Source organism: Pelodiscus sinensis, chromosome 27, assembly GCF_052426305.1.
Source record: "Pelodiscus sinensis isolate ZL-2025 chromosome 27, ASM5242630v1, whole genome shotgun sequence".
Lineage (NCBI taxonomy): Eukaryota > Metazoa > Chordata > Testudines > Trionychidae > Pelodiscus > Pelodiscus sinensis.
In genome coordinates this window covers 16,402,368-16,414,834 of record NC_143078.1, presented here as the reverse complement: position 1 = coordinate 16,414,834, position 12,467 = coordinate 16,402,368, and the positions used below count along the sequence as shown (strand labels likewise).

At 54.1% G+C, this 12,467-nt stretch overlaps 1 protein-coding gene across 1 annotated transcript in view; it reads left to right on the top strand.

Annotated features, from left to right (window-relative positions):
• CPNE5 (copine 5) overlaps positions 1 to 12,467 on the top strand; it is a 181,423-nt gene that overhangs the window by 48,664 nt on the left and 120,292 nt on the right. The window contains exons 4-5 of the mRNA XM_075910080.2: positions 10,570 to 10,673; positions 11,525 to 11,564. Of these exons, the coding sequence (XP_075766195.1) occupies positions 10,570 to 10,673; positions 11,525 to 11,564 (144 nt within the window). The remainder of the gene's footprint in view (positions 1 to 10,569; positions 10,674 to 11,524; positions 11,565 to 12,467) is intronic.

The following is a 12,467-nucleotide window of genomic DNA, read 5'->3' as shown; positions in this document are numbered from 1 at the left end:
TTAGACCTATCTACCCTGTTACACTCATAGAATCCTAAAATTCTAGGGCTGGAAGAGATCTCAAGAGTCATTGAGTCCAGCCTCCTGCCCAAAGCAGGACCAACCCCAACTCAGTCATCCCAGCCAGGGCTTTGTCAAGCCAGAACTAAAAAACTTCTAGAGATGGAGAGTCCACCACCTCCCTAGGGAACCCATCCCAGTGCTTCCTCACCCTCCTAGGGAAATAGTTTTACCTGATATCCAACCTAGACCTCCCCTACTGTAACTTGAGACCATGGTTCCTCATTTTGCCATCTGTCACTTCTGAGAACAGCCTCTCTCCATCCTCTTTAGAACCTCTCTTTGGGAAGTTGAAGGCTGCTATCAAATCCCCCCTCACTCTTCTCTTTTGCAGACTAAATAAGCCCAAATCCCTGATTCTCTCCTTGTAGGTCATGTGCTCCAGCCCCCTAATTATTTTGGTTGCCCTCAGCTGGACCCTCTCCAATGCATCCACATCCTTTTTGTCGTGGGGGGCCCAGAACTGGATGCTGTACTCCAGATGTGGCATCACCAGTGCCGAATAAAGGGGAATAATCACTTCTCTAGATCTGCTGGCAATGCTCCTCCTAATGCACCCTAATATGCCATCAGCCTTCTTGGCTACAAGGACACACTGTTGACTCATATCCAGCTCCTCATCCACTGTAACCCCCAGGTCCTTTTCTGCAGAACTGCTACTTAGCCAGTTGGTTCCCAGCCTGTAACAATGTTTGGGATTCTTCCATCCTAGGTGCAGGACTCTGCACTTGTCCTTGTTGAACCTCATCAGATTTCTTTTGACCCAAACCTCTAATTTGTCTAGGTCACACTGGACCCTGTCCCTGCCAGCAAATGTATCTCTCTCTCCCGCTTGCTTAGTGTCATCTGGGAACTTGCTGAAGGAGCAATCCATCCCCTCATCCAAGTCATTAATAAAGATGTTGGACAAAACCAGCCCTAGAGCTGATCTTTGGGGCATTCCACTTGAAACCAACCACCAACCGAACATCGAGCCATTGATCACTACCCATTGGGTCTGACAATCTAGCTAGCTAATAAGGTGATAGGTAACAGTCAGCATGGATTTGTAAAGAACAAATCGTATTGAACCAATTGGCTAGCTTTCTTTGATAGGATAACAAGCTTTGTAGATAAGGGGGAAGCAGTAGATGTGGTATACCTAGACTTAAGTAAAGCATTTGATATGATCTCACATTACTTTTCATCAATAAACTAGGGAAATACAACGTAGATGGGGATAATACAAGGTGAGTGCATGACCCTTTGATACCTTTCTGCAGTATAAGCATTCTCAGAAAGCAGTTGTCAGTGGTTCACAGTCATGCTTGAAGGGCATAACAAGTGGGATTCTGTAGGGGTCAGTTTTGGGACCGGTTCTGTTCAATATCTTCATCAATAATGTAAATAATGATGTAGCGAGGACGCTTATAAAGTGTGCAGATGATACCAAGCTGGGAGGGGTTGCAAGAGCTTTGGAGGACTGTGTCATAATTCAAAATGATCTGGACAAACTGGAGTGGTAAATAGGATGAAGCTGAATAAGGGCAAATGCAAAGTACTGCATTTAGGAAGGAACAATCAGTTTCACACATACAGAATGGGAAGTGATTGTCTAGGAAGAAGTCCTGCAGAAAGGGATCTAGGGGTCATAGCCGATCACAAGCTAAATGAGTCAACAGTGTGACACTGTTGCAAAAAAAGCAAATATGATTCTGGGCTACATTAACAGGAGTGTTGTGAGAAAGACACAAGAAGTCATTCTTCTGCTCTATAGCGTGTATTTGTTTACACAATTAACTGATAAGTCCAGGCTTATCGGTTAACCTTAGCAGTTGCACGTACCCTCACCTTTCTGCCTCCATGGGGATCCAGCTTGAAAGCTGGCTCCCTGCGCGTACTGGCTCCCACAGAGCTGCCTGCCCTCACTGTGTGTAAACGTGTAACCACTAAACACTTTAGCGGTTACACAAATACACATTTTTTAACATCCCTACCATTCCAGTCTGCGCTGATTAGGCCTCAATTGAAATATTGTGTCCATTTCTGGGCACCTCATTTCAAGGAAGATGTGGAAAAATTGGAGAGGGTCCGGAGAAGAATAACAAAAATGATTAAAGGTCTAGAAAAAATGAGCTATCAGGGAAGACTAATAAAATTGGGCTTGTTTAGTTTGGAAGAGAGAAGACTGAGAGGGGACATAAGAGCTTTCAAGTACCTAAAAGGGTGTTATAAGGAGGAGGGAGAAAAGTTCTCCTTGGACTCTGAGGATAGGACAAGAAGCAATGGGCTTAACTGCAACAAGGGAGGTTTAGGTTGGACATCAGGAAAAAATTCCTAACTGTCAGAGTAGTTAAACACTGGAATAAGTTGCCTAGGGAGGTTGTGGAATCTCCATCATTGGAGATAGTTAAGAGCAGGTTGGACAGACAGCTGTCAGGGATGATCTAGTTCAGGCTGGGAAAACACCTGAGGACTGGCTCCGTCCTGCCAAGCCACGGATGTAGCAGGGAGCCTCTAGCAGACTCCCCTGCTTGCCCTGCCCCCACACACCACTTGGAAAAGCAGCTGCTGGGCTCTTTGTGTTCCACAAACTATGAGCAGCGGGGGTGGGGAGGGGTGCTTCACGTGCTGCTCCCGCCCCCAGCACAATCCCATTGGCTGGTTTTTGGCCAATGGGAGCTGCTAGTTTGAAGACCAGGCAGTGTGCGAAGCATCCCTCTCTCTTCCCCTCAGGCTCTTATTCACAGAGCACATGGCCCCTGCAGCCTGTGCGGGGGCGGGGGCGGGGGCAGGGGCGGCTCCTGAGAAATGTGCTGGGCTGCTGGCCAGGAGTCTCACTGGTAAGTCTCCCAGCCAGATCCTGCCTCTGGCACCTCAGCCCCTTCCTCCTCCCTGCTCACAGTTCTGCCTTCCCCACTTCTGTCCTGCTACCCCACATAACCCAAACCCTCTGCCCCCTCCTGAGCCCATACCCCCTCCCAGACCTGCCCCCCAATCCCCTGCCCCAGATCACAATCTGCTCCTGACCTAGGTCGCAACCCAAACCTCCTGCACCCCAGTACCCTGCCCTAGGTCGCTGCCCCCTCCTGCTCTAGGTCACAACCCCAGTCCCTGCACTGTAATCCCCTTCACCCCAATCCTGTGCCCCAGGTCACAACTGCCTCCCTCACTCAAACTCCCTCCCCGATCTCACAGGCTCTCCTGCACCCGAATTCCTTAGCCTGCGGCTGCCCTGCCCCCAGACCAATCGAGACCTGGGGCTGGAGGGAGTGTGAAGTCTCCTTCCCCCTCCAGGGGAGTGCAGCACCAGAGGGAACTGAGAGCTGTTCAGAACAGCTGGCAGTTTTCTCTAGATGTCACATGCCCCAGGCAGAACAGGGGGTAAAGACTTCATGTGCTGCCCCACCTCCAGGTCCTGATTGGCCCGGGGGCAGGGCGGGCATGTGAAGTCTCCTCCTGCCACCAAGAGCGCATGGCACCTAGAGGGTTCAAAACAGCTGGTGGTTCTCTCTAGATTTCATGCATTCCCCTCCCCCCTGGCTAATTAGGGTTTGTGGGTGGGAGATTCCAGTTCCAGTATTCTATGAGTCTGATGCACCCATCCATCTCTTCCTATATGCACTCTCCCAGCCGTCCATCTCTCCGCCATCCCCCACACCCATCCATCTCTCCATCCTTCCCTTCCTGGACATATCCTCCATCTCTCCACCGTACCTCCATCCAACCATCCATCCCTTCCTGGATGTACCCTCCCAGCCATCCACTCACCCATCTGTTTGTTTATACGCCATACTCGTTCTCGTGCTGTCTGGTATCTTTACAAAGCAACTTCAGCCCAGGGCCCATGTACATTGGTCCAGATCCTCACCTGGGAGCAACTGGCCTAGGTTCATTGACTCCAGCAGAGGTACCTGGATTTTACAGCAGCTGAGAATCTGGTCCAAGAAATTGTACCTCAGAAAGCAAAGGCAGCTACTGTCAGTATGGTTGTTTGTTTCACAGGCTTCCCATCACTGGTGCAATGATGCTTCTGGTTAATTGCTGCCATGCTGGAGTGCGTAAGAAGGGGGTACTTTGATGAGAGAGCAAGAATAACCTTTGGGATTTCTAAACAATGATGAGAACAGATTTTTCTGAGTTCATTTTGTTTGCGCTGAGTGCAAGGCCCCTGCAGAGCAGAAGCCCATGTCACGCTAAATTGATCACAATTAGAGTTGGGCAAAAAATGGATTTTTCAGGTTGCTGTCCGCCTTGAAAAGTAGAAAAACAATTGCTGGGGGCTGAGATAATGAAAATGGGTGAACATTTCAACGAGCCAGGCAGTAAGAAAAATAGTTGTTTGGAGCGGAACATGTGCGTTGAGATGTTTTGAAAGGAAAATTGCAGAGAATTATGAAATGAGCGTTGATCTGACTCACAAAGTGTAACCGTGTTGTCGCTTGATTTGCTTTTTCAAATGAAACAATTTGGTGGAATCAGGACAAATTTACAACCCGCTTTGCTCGACCTGTTTTTGGTGACCAAAAGTTTCAGGTGAAAAAGTTTGTCTTGCTCCACTCATACTAGGAGGAGGAGCTTCCCTGCCCCACCCCATTGTGTCTCCTACAACGATTAACTGGAGCCAAGCCAATGCTGGATCGAAGGGTCTTGCATTTAGCTGGGATCTTCCCCGACCTCTCTCAGGTCATTGTGCCTTAGGGCTCGTTGACGGGGAAATTTATGGTCACAGCTTTGCCAGTGTAACTCTGTGCAGACGTGCTTCTTCGGCGGAGACTTACCCATGTGATTCTAGCTGTGTCGGCAAATTTCCTCTAGCTAAGCCCTGTCTGTGGCCTCCGAGCACTATTGCAATGCCCACCGTGCTGCCCAGTAGCCAGTTGCACTGCTGACTTGGTGGGATAGCCCAGCCCCAAGGAGCGAGCAGGCTGCAGGAGAATGGCAGACAGAGAGAGAGACTTACATACTTGCCAACGCCAGCTGGCACCATGGTGACCCCCTACATAGTACAGTCCAGAGCTGCCCCCCCATAATCCTCTGAGCAAATGTTTAGGAATACACCCCACCCTGATTGACAGCTTTGCTGTGGCGGGGAATCTCCCACGACCCTAAGGAAATCCTTCCAGCAGCCAATTACCCTTCCTCTTAAAAAATTGCCCCTTATTATCTGTCTGAATTTTCATAGCTTCAGCTCCCACCCACTGGATCATGTTCAACCGTCCTCTGCTTGAATGACAAGCCCCGCCAGGAACTTACCGATAGTGACCTCAATCTCCTCTTCGTTAGCTCAAGAGATGAAGCTTTCGAGTCTCTCACTCAGGCAGGGTTCCCAACCCTTTGATCATTCCTGGGCCTCTTTGCTGACCCCTCCCCAATTTATCACCCTCCTTCCTGCATTGTGGGCACCAGATCCCAGCACCGTCGTCCCAGTGCCACGTGCAGAGGGAAAGAACCCCTCTGCTCCCCATGAAGATTTGGTTTTTTTGGTCCCTGCACTGCTCTGGGAGCTTGTGTCCAGCTGATTGTCCATCCCCCCTCCTCAAGTTTGAGTCCCTGCTTCCCAGGACATCCTCCCCCTCGCTGCAGACTTTGATCCGGGATGGGGATGTTTACATTTGGCAGCGTTAAAACACAGTGTTTGCTTGTGCCTAGCTTACCAAGCGACCCAGAACGCTCTGGATCAGGGACCTGGCCTCTGGGCTTGGGTTCTGCAGCAGAGCAAGGGAGAGCCAGGAACAGCATCCAGAACTCCCGGGCCCCACCCGCTGCCACTCAGCATCGGTGACTGGAGTTGTGTTCTCGGCCAGGTGCTCGCAGGTACCCAAGGGAGGCTGAGCACTTTGCCTCACCCCCACCAATCTCCTTCTTTGTGAAAATATTGGCAACCCCTCTGGGCCACGGGGCCTGTCTGCTAGAGGGAAATGGGGGTAGGGATGGCACAGGGAGGCTCCCAGGAGAGTGAAAGGGAACAGACACACAGACATGGGGCAGTGCTGCCAAGTGGTAACAACAGCCGCTGTGTTTCCAGGGCCCCACTAAGGAGGTGTCCCACAGACAATATGTCGAACACACCAGACGTTCTGATGGCCAGCGGGTGAAATGTGGCCACGCGAGGATGCCTTAAGTGATCAAAGGACACTCACTGGCTACGTCTAGACTGGCATGATTTTCCGCAAATGCTTTTAACGGAAAAGTTTTCCGTTAAAAGCATTTGCGGAAAAGAGCGTCTAGATTGGCACGGACGCTTTAGCGCAAAAGCACTTTTTGCAGAAAAGCGTCCGTGGTCAATCTAGACACGCTTTTCCGCAAAAAAGCCCAATCGCCATTTTCGCCATCGGGGCTTTTTTGCGCAAAACAAATCTGAGCTGTCTACACTGGCCCCTTTGCGCAAAAGGACTTTTGCCCGAACGGGAGCAGCACAGTATTTCCACAAGAAGCACTGATTTCTTACATGAGATCGTCAGTGTTCTTGCGGAAATTCAAGCAGCCAGTGTAGACAGTTGGCAAATTTCTGCTTTTGTGGAAAAACTTGCCAGTCTAGACATAGCCACTGGGTTCTGCCAAAATGGTTTCACATTGGCTGTGTCTAGACTGGCAAGTTTTTCCCCAAAATCATCTGCTTTTGCGGAAAAACTTGCCAGCTGTCTACACTGGCTGCTTGAATTTCCGCAAAAGCACTGACGATCGCCTGTAAGATTGTCAGTGCTTTTGCGGAAATACTGTGCTGCTCCCGTTCGGGCAAAAGTCTTTTTCTGAAAAACTTTTGCGCAAAAGGGCCAGTGTAGACAGCTGAGATTTGTTTTCTCTGCTGGAGCTGCACTGGTGTCATTGGCCCAGATCCCCAGCCTGGGTAAATGGGTGTAGCTGCGTTGGGGAAAGTCCGTGTAACACCAGCAGAGCATCGGGCTGTATGTTTGGCGCACGTCTCCACTGCAGAGGGAAGGGATATCTCTAGGGCCCACCCATCAACAGCTCAGCAGTGTATGCTCTGTCCGCCCTGGGCAGTCATAAGGCCAGGAGCCCCCTGCTTTACCCATGCCCATCAGCGTGTGGTCCTCTGCAGAGGGGTTCCCCCCACCTCAGACTCTGCGGATACCTCCACCCTTCAGCTAAGGATGGCCACGCACTTGCCAAGGGTTAATTTAGCCTCACCCCCTCGTGGGAGTGGGGCATTGTTTGTTCCAGTGCCTCTGTTACCTTTGTCCCAACCCTCTGTAGGAACAGATTCAAGAGCCCTATGAGCCACACGGTGCCGCACCAGGGAAGCCCCTTGAATTTCAGCGAGAGATCGGGGATCCAATGAACGGCTGCAAGGAACTGAACCAAGTCCGTCTCCGCTCTGAGTGCCGGGCCTGTAGCACTCCTTCATACTAGCCCAGCCCCACCCTGTGGGCTGTATCCCTCACATACAGTCTGGTGCATAGCCTGGGGCAGTGCCCAGGTTACACAGCAGGTCAACATTTCCTGTCTCCTAGGGCTGTCCCTAACCACTACACTTCACTGCCTCCCTTTACCAGCACCTGAACTCATGACCGCAGTTGTGCAAAGCAGGCACTAGGTCAGCAGCGTCCCACTGCTGCTGGCTTATGTCTGTGGCAGCCACTAGTGAGTGAGCTGTGTTGTTCCCAAAGTGGAACAGACGTCTCTGGAGAATGAGTCAGCTGATAAAGTTCAAATTGTCTGGCAAGCGCTTCCAATTCCATGAAAATGAACCTTAATTGGATATTGTGTTTGGCATCGTCTTCAATCAACAGAGTATAAATATTTCTGATAATACAGAGGCTCCTTGGCTGATAGAGAGAACATGATGAGCCCACAATGAAAGAATAAAAGCCGCTAGGATGAAGTTAATCAGTGGCACAGGCTTACCTGGCTGTACTGAGTTCTAGAGGAAGAGACAGTATACAAGCAACACGTATATTTATTTCCCCCGCACAATTCAACACGTTATTGGTGGAACAAGGGATGCAAGTGTTGGCAAAGTTGAAATAGTGTAAATATCTGGAGAGCGTGTACACACATATCCCTCTAGTGAGTGGAATCAATTCTTCTCTGTTGTGTGTCATAAGCCCTATACTGCAACCTATAGAGGGTGATTGTGCTTTAAGCCAAGTAAGAAGGGCCTGTGCTCTTTGGGAAGGGCTTCTATGGCTGGGCTGGGTGGCTGTGGATTTGTTACCATGCTGCTGTGCAGGATGGTGCTTCATGCAAGCAATGGGTCCTGACAGGAAATCCCTGGTGCTTTCTCGTTGGGTGGCAGATTGCCACTGATCGGTGGGTGACCTGCACTACCTCTTTCGTTCTCTGGCTTGGGAGTTGATGGCTGATTTCTTACTTTCCTCACACTCTGAACAGGGGAGGAAACACTCCCCCCGCCCCTCCAGTTTCTGCCCTGTGCAGTCTCTCTGGCCAGGGTCATTCCCTTCTGGATTTCTAGCCTGTCGCCTTGTCCTCCTAATGGCCACGGGGTGGCCATTAGTTCTCTAGAATCTTAGAATCCTGGGGCAGGCAGAGATCTCAGGAGTCACCGAGTCCAGCCTTCTGCCCAAAGCAGGACCAATCCAACTCAGGGTATGTCTACACTACCCTCCTAGTTCGAACTAGCGGGGTAATGTAGGCATACCGCACTTGCAAATGAAGCCCGGGATTTGAATTTCCCGGGCTTCATTTGCATAAGCGGGGAGCCGCCATTTTTAAATCCCCGCTCGTTCGAACCCTGTGCCACACGGCTACACGCGGCATGAACTAGGTAGTTCGAACTAGGAAGCCTAGTTCGAACTACCGTTACTCCTCATTCCACGAGAAGTAACGGTAGTTCGAACTAGGAGAGGAGGAGGCTGCGGGTGGGCAGTGAAGGGCATTGGTGGAGCTGTGTGTGGGGGGTGAGCTCAGAGCTGGTATAACGGGGCTGCGGGTGGGAAGCTGTGTGTTGGGGAGGGGCGCTGGTGGAGCTGTGTGGGGGAGTAGGGAGCTGTGTGTGGGGGGGGGCGCTGGTGGAGCTGTGTGGGGGAGCAGGGAGCTGTGTGTGTGGGGGCGCTGGTGGAGCTGTGTGGGGGAGCAGGGAGCTGTGTGTGGGGGGGCGCTGGTGGAGCTGTGTGGGGGAGCAGGGAGCTGTGTGTGGGGGGGCGCTGGTGGAGCTGTGTGGGGGAGCAGGGAGCTGTGTGTGGGGGGGTGCTGGTGGAGCTGTGTGGGGGAGCAGGGAGCTGTGTGTGGGGGGAGGGGCGCTGGTGGAGCTGTGTGGAGGAGCAGGAGGTGTGGGAGGGAGGGGCGCTGGTGGAGCTGTGTGGGGGAGCAGGGAGCTGTGTGTGGGGGGGCGCTGGTGGAGCTGTGTGGGGGAGCAGGGAGCTGTGTGTGGGGGGGGCGCTGGTGGAACTGTGTGGGGGAGCAGGGAGCTGTGTGTGTGGGGGCGCTGGTGGAGCTGTGTGGGGGAGCAGGGAGCTGTGTGGGGGGGGGTGCTGGTGGAGCTGTGTGGGGGAGCAGGGAGCTGTGTGTGGGGGGAGGGGCGCTGGTGGAGCTGTGTGGGGGAGCAGGGAGCTGTGTGGGGGGGCGCTGGTGGAGCTGTGTGGGGGAGCAGGAGGTGTGGGAGGGAGGGGCGCTGGTGGAGCTGTGTGGGGGAGCAGGGAGCTGTGTGTGTGGGGGCGCTGGTGGAGCTGTGTGGGGGAGCAGGGAGCTGTGGGAGGGAGGGGCGCTGGTGGAGCTGTGTGGGGGAGCAGGGAGCTGTGGGGGGAGGGGCGCTGGTGGAGCTGTGTGGGGGAGCAGGGAGCTGTGTGGGGGGGCGCTGGTGGAGCTGTGTGGGGGAGCAGGGAGCTGTGGGGGGAGGGGCGCTGGTGGAACTGTGTGGGGGAGCAGGGAGCTGTGTGGGGGGGCGCTGGTGGAGCTGTGGGGGGAACTCAGGGCTGGCATAATGGGGCTGTGGGTCGGGAGTGAGGGGCGTCAGCATCTCTGGCAATTCCAGATCTGCCTCCGGTGTCATTTTCTCTTCCATCCATGCCCCTGCTGGCTCTGGCTCTGGCTTCTCTCTGGAATGGGTCCAGACGCAGAGCCCGTCCAGCACTCGCAGCGCTTGCCCCCAGGCCTGTCACAGGCTTTGTCTCGTCCCCAGAAGACGTCGATTGGCTCCGGCTCGCGGGAGAGCCGTGCAGCCCGCTCCGTGCTCCGTGCTCCGTGCTCCGGGCTCCGGGCTCCGTGCTCCAGGGTTAGCAGCCGCATGACTGCTGTGCCGGGGGGCTTGATCACAGAGCCTCTGAGCTCTCCTCACTTGGGCTTTGTGCTGTCTGCACCGGCCCCACTGAGCCAGAAAGTAGCAGCAGGAGACACAAAGGGGCATCTGCCCTCTCCCTGGGTTCCTCTTGCCCTGCTGTGGGCCGCCCTTCCCTGAGCCCTCACCTGGCCATGGAGAGATTAGAGGGGTGGGCAGCTGCCAGCTGTGTCTCAGGCCTAGCCTCACGGGGCCCAGCAAAGTCTGGACCTGGGGTCCCCGACTCTGCTCCCCACGTGCCCCTGCTCACCAGCATCCCTCTCTCCCTGCAGTTCGGCAGGACCGAGGTCATCGACAACACCCTGAACCCCGATTTCGTGCGCAAGTTCATCCTCGACTACTTCTTTGAGGAGAAACAGAACCTGCGCTTCGACCTGTGAGTGTCCAGGCGGGGGCTGCCACAGAGTCTGGGGTGGGACAGACGCCCCTGGGGGGGAATGGCAAAAGCTGCAGCTCAGGGGAGACCTGACAATAGCAACCCAATTTGGGCACAGACCCCCCATAGCAAGTCAGCCTTGGAGAGCCTGGCTGGGCTTTGCTCCGGTGCGTAAATCCCACCAGGATTCAGTGGGACACGAGGCCTGCAGGACCTGTGACTAGCCAGCGAGAATGTGCTCCTGAGGGACCCTGCAGTTACACACCGGTGCTTGTGAGAGACCCTACAATAACGATAGGCACCCCGTGCTCCTGAGAGTGACTGTGCCGTGTGAGCCAGGATGGAGGGGAAGAGCAGCAAGAAGGCATCCAACCCATCGACACTCCTTTGGCCTCATCTGCGCTACCCCCAGGGCACAGCCGCTGTGCCATCCCCACTTCAGCACTTCAGCCCCAGTGCCTCCCAGCCACAGCGCTAGCCCCAGCTAACCCCTCCCCGCCTTGACAGCCCTCTGCAGGCAACTGGCCCCTGTGGAGTCAGAGAGTGGGGCCGAGGGGCCAGCGCTGGGCGGGGGCCAGAGCCTGTTGTGACAGTCTGTGTGGCACCTCAGCAGTGGTGCTTGGGGGCAGCAGCCCCGTGTGTCTCCTAATCCACCCCCTGGAGAGTGAGCCTCAGACTTGCCCATAGCCGTGAGGCTGGGGCACTCCCGTGGGGCGTGGGAGACCCAGGTTCCTAGGCCCTGCCCCCCAGCAGGAGGCCATGCAGTGCCCTGGTGGTGGCAGGAGTGCTGGGCCCTGCCACACGAGATGCACTATGGCCATTGTCATGTGGTTTCTCCTGTCTCCCTGCAGGTACGATGTGGATTCCAAAAGCCCTGACCTCTCAAAGCATGTGAGTATGAACATATTCCCTCCCCCGCACGGGGGCCTCTCCACCTCTGTGCCCTGCACTCGTCCAGCCCCGGGCCCCAGTGGGTGCCCAGGGCAAGCTGTGTACCTGTCCCATTGCCTGGCACAGCGTCCTTAGACATGCCCACCTAGTGCTGGAGGGTGGTTGAGCCTATCATGCTAGTAGGGGCCAGAGGGAGAGTTCAGACCCAGCTAGAAGCCTGTGGGTGTGGATTCAGGCCCGTCTCATCTGTACGTTTACACTGAGATCTGAGGGCCAATGCTGATACCATCAATGGAAAATCCCAGCCACAGAGCTTTGTGACATAGATTCCCTAGTGTAATATTGTGGGTTTCCGGGGGCATCGCTGAGAGGGTCAAATGAAGGCAAATTGCTTAGCGATGGGGCTACTTACAGCCCAAGACTGGGGGTTCTTCTCTAGAAGGGGCCAAGCCAGTCACCAAGAGCACTTCTGTTTGCTACGCTGGCTAACCAGAAACCACACAAGCAATTCCCTCAGACTCCAGTTCTCCTGTGTCACCACCAGCACCGCTCCTTATGCCGATGAGAGGTTGTGAAAGCCAGTCTCACCAACTCCAAACGGGTTCTCCTGCTCCCAAAGGCCCAGCCACAGTCCCAGGTCAATGTATACCTCAGAGCTTACCCAGAAGAGCGCCCTGGCCAGTGCTCTAGACTCTAGAGGGAGGAAGGTCAAATTACAAACCCCAGGTACAAAGTTCCTGGTGCAGGCTTGTAGCAGAGACAGGTTCATCGGCTGTTTTATAAGTCTCTGGAACACACCCTTTGTTAGGACGGACCTTCAGTCACTGAGACGGGGGAACTCCCCGGGTCCTCTTCATAGCCCTGCCCATGTGGAGGGAATCCATTGTTCTCACGGTGTGAAAT